General features: G+C 37.4%; 1 protein-coding gene across 1 annotated transcript; it reads left to right on the top strand.

The window, feature by feature from the left end:
• The first annotated feature begins 4,100 nt into the window (after nucleotides 1–4,100).
• On the top strand, nucleotides 4,101–4,621 carry LOC102408052 (transmembrane protein 14C-like). The gene has a single exon (XM_045163646.1). The coding sequence runs from the start codon at nucleotides 4,195–4,197 to the stop codon at nucleotides 4,537–4,539; it is 345 nt and encodes a 114-aa protein (XP_045019581.1). The 5' UTR covers nucleotides 4,101–4,194; the 3' UTR covers nucleotides 4,540–4,621.
• The last annotated feature ends 2,429 nt before the right edge of the window (nucleotides 4,622–7,050 follow it).

The raw sequence follows: 7,050 nt of genomic DNA, 5'->3' as shown, positions 1-7,050 counted from the left end.
ATATGAAATTCCAAAAGTAAAACAAAAAATGTCTAATATATAATATGAATAGACCAAGGAATTTTGTTCAAAGATATGCATGAGTGCATCTGAGCTGTTTCTTCAGTTGTATCTGACTCTTTGCAACCCTATGGACCACAGCCTGCCAGGCTCCTCTGTCCATGTGATTCTCCAGGCAAGGATACTGGAGTGGGTTGCCATGCCCTCCTCCAGGGGATCTTCCCGACCTAGAGATCGAACCCATTTTTCTTATGTCTCCTGCACTGGCAGGCAGGATCTTTACCACTGGTGCCACCTGGGAAACCCCAGAGAAATGCATACTTTATAATGAAAAGGATAAGTTCCAGAAATAAATTCTATGTGATAAGTATAATGATGGAACTGTTATAGAAATGAGAATGTGTTAAATGCTTACTATTCATAGTTCCACTGGAGAAGGCAGCAGATAAACCCCCATAAACCACAAAAACAATCAACCTGAAAAAAAAATGAACAAAAAATCACTGCATTATAACTTCAGTTCAGTTCAGTCACTCAGTCATGTCTGACTCTTTGCAACCCCATGTACTACAGCATGCCAGGCTTCCCTGTCCATCACCAACTCCTGGAGCCTGTTCAAACTCATGTCCATTGAGTCGGTGATGCCATCCAACCATCTCATCCTCATCATTCCCTTTTCCTCCTGCCTTCAATCTTTCCCAGCATTAGGGTCTTTCCCATTGAGTCAGTTCTTCGCATCAGGTGGCCAAAGTATTGGAGTTTCAGCTTCAGCATCAGTCCTTTCAATGAATATTCAGGACTGATTTCCTTTAGGATTGACTGGTTGGATCTCCTTTCTGTCCAAGAGACTTTCAAGAGTCTTCTCCAACACCACAATTCAAAAGCATCAGTTCTTTGGTGCTTGCCATTCTTTATAGTCCAACTCGCACATCCATACATGACCACTGGAAAAGCCATAGCCTTGACTAGCCAGACCTTTGCTGGCAAAGTAATGGTTTAAAGAAATTAGTTTAATTTTGGATATAAAAAAAGAAAATCCATTTGTTGGTGATACTAAAAATATTATCTTTGACTATTCTAGGACTCTTAAAATACTCATAAGAAAAGAAAGAAAACAATAGGATATGACATTACTATAAATCTGATTAAGCTAGGTTTATGGTTTTAAGGGCTCTGGTGGCTCAGATGGTAAAGAAGCTGCCTGCAATGCAGGAGACCTGGATTCAATTCCTGGGTCAAGACAATCTCTTGGAGAAGGGAATGGCTACCCGCTCGAGTATTCTTGCCTGGAGAATTTCGTGGGCAGAAGAGCCTGATGGGCTATAGTCCATAATGTCTCAAAGAGTTGGATATGACTGAGAGACTGACAATATCACTTTCACGGATTTTTAATATTTTTAGGAGATATACTTTAGAAAAGTGAGAAGTATTATATTTTCAGTACACTGGTGTAAGTGTTAAGAATGTTGCAAATTTGAGTAACATGGAAGATAAGGCAGAAATGAAAGGAAATAGACAAATATATTGACATTTAAAATGTTACATGAGACATTTAACAGTATCATGAAGAACAGCACCCATCAACCTCCATAACCTCACAAAACTCTCCTAATACAGCAATTGAGTTAGTTAAGGACTAAACTAAAAAGTAAATAGGGCTGGAAAAATCAGTGGCAATGTTTTGAAAACTGTAAAAATTGTGTGCTGAGGAGCAACCTGATTTGTGGGTTTTAACTCCCCCAAATTTCTGGAAGTGGAGATGAACTTGGTATGAAACAGGTAGATTGACTGAAAGTATATCTAAAAGGAAGTTATACCCAAGGTCCACTTGCCTCATTTCATGCAACCTGCGGATGATGGATGATTCCACTTCTACAGAGCAGAAGACTACACATTATTCCTGGTAGAGGGTAATTAAAGACCCTGGACCGACATATAACATGTATGGTTTAAAGGAAAGTGTATGTACCAATACTACAAATTTTGGGACCCACCAATGTCTTCCTGCGAGAATTCTACAATTTTTGAGAGCAGTTATCCAGGCATATATTCTTGAAAGATGGAAAACCTTACTAGCAGAAAAGAATGAGTAAAAATTCTGACACTGAGGATTCCCTACTGAAATGACTCAGCCAGATGATACCTCAATAATGACCAAAGAAAAGAAGCCCTATCTGTAAGTACAGAATTTTCAAACAGTATTTTTATTATACTGCTTTTAAAGACAAGAAAATAACCAGATATTACTACATTGCTTTAAAAACAAACAAGAAAAACAAAAATAATCTAACAAACGTTAAATGAAAGAATAAGAAATCCCCAATAAAGTAGAAATAAAATATGAGACAATGTATCTATAAAGTATACACAGAAATAAAAGAAGTCTTAGAAGAAAGAACATTGAGAAGAGTTCAGAGTCAAATGAAGGAAGAGCAAAAGGCCTAGAGTACCAACAAATGAATCAATAGAGACCTATAGCAAAACATATCAACATCATATTTCAGAAAACTTAGGAGCATAATTTGATACTTTATCACTCTCTTCATCCATGCAGTTCCCTCTTCTCCTTCCAGGACAGCTCACTCTCCTTGAACTTTTCTTTCTCTCTGGAAACTCATTCTTAGCCTCTCTTTTTAAAATTTTTATTTTATATTGGAGCTTGGTTGATTAACAATGTTATTTAAGATTCAGATATACACCTAAGTGATTCAGTTACACACATTTTTGAATCTACTGTTTTTCAAAATCTTCTCCCATTTAGTTCATTACAAAATATTGAAGCAGATTTCCCAGAGTTATACAGTAGATCTTTGTTGGTTATCTGTTTTAAATATAGCAATTTGTTACATGTCAATCCCAAACTCCCATGTAGCCCTCTCTCACACTCATCCGTCCAGGTAACCATACATTTGTTCTCTATATCTGTGAGTCTGTTTCTGTTTTGTAAATAATTTCATTTATATCATTTTTTACTCTCTTCATATACATGATATCATATGATATTTGCCTTTCTCTGTCTAACAATTATTTAGTATGACAATCACCCATTCCATCCACGTTGCAGCAAATGGCATTAATTCATTCTTTTTTAATGACTGAGTAATATTCCATTTGACACCACCCATATGGCAGAAAGTGAAGAGGAACTAAAAAGCCTCTTGATTAAAGTGAAAGAGGAGAGTGAAAAAGTTGGCTTAAAGCTCAACATTCAGAAAACTAAGATCATGGCATCTGGTCCCATCAATTCATGGCAAATAGATGGGGAAACAGTGGAAACAGTGTCAGACTTTATTTTTCAGGGCTCCAAAATCACTGCAGATGGTGACTGCAGCCATGAAATTAAAAGACGCTTACTCCTTGGAAGAAAAGTTATGACCAACCTAGATAGCATACTGAAAAGCAGAAACATTACTTTGCCAACAAAGGTCTGTCTAGTCAAGGCTATTGTTTTTCCAGTGGTCATGTATGGATGTGAGAGTTGGACTGTGAAAAAAAGCTGAGCACTGAAGAATTGATGCTTTTAACTGTGGTGTTGGAGCAAGGAGATCCAACCAGTCCATTCTGAAGGAGATCAGCCCTGGGATTTCTTTGGAAGGAATGATGCTAAAGCTGAAACTTCAGTACTTTGGCCACCTGATGCGAAGAGTAGACTCATTGGAAAAGACTCTGATGCTGGGAGGAATTAGGGGCAGGAGGAGAAGGGGACGACAGAGGATGAGATAGCTGGATGGTACCACCGACTCGATGGACATGAGTCTGAGTGAACTCCGGGAGTTGGTGATGGACAGGGAGGTCTGGCATGCTGCGATTCATGGGGTTGCAAAGAGTCGGACACAACTGAGCGACTAAACTGAACTGAATATTCCATTTATATATGTACCACATTTATTTAGCCATTCCTCTGTTGATGGGCATTTAGGTATAAACTGTTGTCCCATGAACACTGGAGTGCATGTATCTTTTTGAACCATGGTGTTCTCTGAATATATGCCTGGGAGTCCAATTGCTGAATCATACAGTAGCTCTATTTTTACTCTCTTAAGGAATCTCCATACAGTTATCCATAGTGTTTGCACTGATTTACATTCCCACCAGCGACTCCCCGCCCGGAGGCAAGTACACCCTGGTCGACCTGTGCGGGCAGACATTCAGGAAGGAGGTACAGGCCTGGTTTGGAGAATGTGAAAGAGAACAATGCCGAAGGACTCTGGCCCGCTAGTGCCTTTACACTGGCTTGGCTTTGGCTATGCAGCACTGGTTGCTTCCGGCGGGATCATTGGCTATGCTAAAGCAGGCAGTGTTCCATCCCTGGCTGCCGGGCTCCTCTTCGGTGGTCTCTCCGGCCTGGGTTCCTATCAGCTGTCTCAGGATCTGAAGAACATTTGGCTTTTCTTAGTCACATCTGGAACCTTGGCTGGCATCATGGGGATGAGATTCTATAACTCTAGAAAATTCATGCCAGTAGGCCTGATTGCAGGTGCCAGTTTTCTGATGGTCATCAAACTTGGAATCAGTGCCTTGAGTAAACCCCATCAGTAATAGTCATGGCCCAGCTTGGACTCATGAAGAATTTTTAAAACTTCTACTCTTTTTCATGTATTAAGATAAACAAGTACAGCATAGGAGGGTTCACCTTTTATCCATACCCTTTCCACTATTTATTGTTTGTAGATTTTTTTGATAATGGCCATTCTGACTGGTGTGAGATAATATGTAATTGTAGTTTTGATTTGCACTGCTCTAATAATTAGTGATGTTGAGCATCTTTTAATATGCCTCTTGAACATCTGAATGTCTTCTTTGGAGAAATCTCTATGTAGATCTTCTGCTCATCTTTTGATTGGGTTGTTGTTTTTTTTTTTTTTTTTATATTGAGGCACATGAGTTGTTTATATATTTTGGAGACTAACCCCTTGTCAGTCACATCTTTTGCAAATATTTTCTCCCACATTGAGTTATCTTTTTGTTTTGCTTATGGTTTGTTTGCTGTGCAAAAGTTTTTGAGTTTAATTAGGTCCCATTTATTATTTTTGGTTTTATTTCCTTTATTCTGGGAGATGGATCCAAAAAGATATTCCTGCAATTTATGTCAAAGAGTGTTCTTCCTGTCTTTTCCTCTAACAGTTTTATAATATCCAGCCTTACATTTAGATCCATTTCAAGTTTAATCTATTTTGAGTTTATCTTTGTGTATTGTGTTAGGGAGTGTTCTAATCTCATTTTTTTATATGTAGCTGTCCAGTTTTCTCGACATCATTTTTCAACCAGACTGTTTTTCCTCCACTGTATAGTCTTGCCTCCTTTGTCACAGATTAATTGAGCATAAGTATATGGGTTTATTTCTGGGCTTTCTATCCTATTCCATTGATCTGTATTTCCACTTTTGTGCCAGTACCATACTGTTTTGATTACTGTAGCTTTGTAGTATAGTCTGAAGTCTGGGATCCTGATTCCTATAGCTCTGTTATTCTTTCTCAAGATTGCTTTGGCTTTTTGGGGTCTTTTGTATCTCCATACAAATTTTAAGATTTTTTTTTCTAGTTCTGTGAAAAATACCATTGATAATTTGATAGTGATTGCTTTGAATGTATAGATAGCCATGGGTAATATAGTTTGACAGAACTGATTCTTCATCCAAGAACATGGTATACCTTTCCATCTTTTTGTGTCATCTTGCATTTCTTTTATCAGCATCTTATAGTTGTGGGAGTACAGGCATTTTGTTTCCTTAGGTAAGTTTACCCTAGTTATTTTATTCTTTTGGATGCAATGGTAATAGAATTGTTTCTTTAATTTCTCCTTTTAATTTTTCATTGTTAGCATATAAAAGTGAAACAGATTTCTGTGTGTGAATTTTGTATCCTTCAACTTTACCATTAATTGGTGAGCTCTAGTAGTTTTTATTGTCATCTTTAGGATTTTCTATGTATAGCATCATCTGAAAACACTGCCAGTTTTACTTCTTATTTTCCAATTTGGATTCCTTTTATTTCTTCTCTTACTTCTGTGGCTAAGACTTTCAAACCTTTGTTGAATAAAATAAAAGGTGAGAGTGTACATCCTTGTCTTGTTCTTGATCTCAAAAGAAATGCTTTCATCTTTCACTGTTGAATATTTCTCAAATATGCTGATTCTTCTGTCTTTCTCCATTTTGTTTTTAATGCTGAAGTTTCTTAGGGCTTAAAACTCAGAACCTTTCTTTCTATTCTCATTTCCTTGGTGTTCTCTCCAAGTCTCATACATTTAATCTATATTCTAACTTCCAAAATTACATTTGTCATAGTGGTCTTTGTCTTAGCCTCAGCTTTCAAGTTTATCTATTCAGCATCTCAAATCAAAATGTATAAAAATGAACTCCTAATATCATTTTCACCTCCAGCTGTCATCTTGAGGTCACACTTTACTCATTTTATGGTAACTTCATCTTTCAAGGTGTTTAACACCAAAACTGATGTCATGTTTAAACTTTTATGTCCAATAAATTAGAAAATCCTCTTTCCTCACATTTAAAATGAATCTAGATCTGAGCACTTCTCACCATCTGTTACTACCTCTGAGTTTGTTCAACCATCAACTCTTCTTTGCTATGATCTTATAACTGTTATTTCTACTCCTTCACCTGTTGCCCAACATCATGTTTTCAACAGAGCAGCAGGGTTGATATTTTTTTAAATCTGATCATTTTCCTGCTTTTAATCTTGCAATGGTTTCCCATTCCGCTCATAGGAAAATCCAAAGTTTTGACAATAATTCACAAAACCATGCATGAGCTAGCCATTTAGTTGTTCCCTCATCACATTCACTACTAACCTTTTTGCTAAATCCCTGTACTTAATCTAGACATGTTCAAGCAAAATGTATCTTATGCTCACCATTGTTCTGCCTAGAATGATGTGACCAATGTATTTGCCTGTCTGATCCTTTTATTCCATTTCTTCCTTGCTCAAATGTCACTTTCACTGCCTGGCTCCCTATTTAAATTGTATCCTACCTTTCCTACAGACAGTTCCAGATCCTTTTGTCTGCTCCACTTTTTACTTTGGCCATAGT

This window comes from Bubalus bubalis, chromosome 19 (assembly GCF_019923935.1).
Source record: "Bubalus bubalis isolate 160015118507 breed Murrah chromosome 19, NDDB_SH_1, whole genome shotgun sequence".
Classification (NCBI taxonomy): domain Eukaryota; kingdom Metazoa; phylum Chordata; class Mammalia; order Artiodactyla; family Bovidae; genus Bubalus; species Bubalus bubalis.
Note: the sequence above shows the minus strand (reverse complement) of the source record. Positions and strands in the feature narration are given on the sequence as shown.

Excerpts from the sequence above, each read along its gene's own strand:
- LOC102408052 (XM_045163646.1), top strand. The coding sequence starts at position 4,195 with ATGCCGAAGGACTCTGGCCCGCTAGTGCCTTTACACTGGCTTGGCTTT.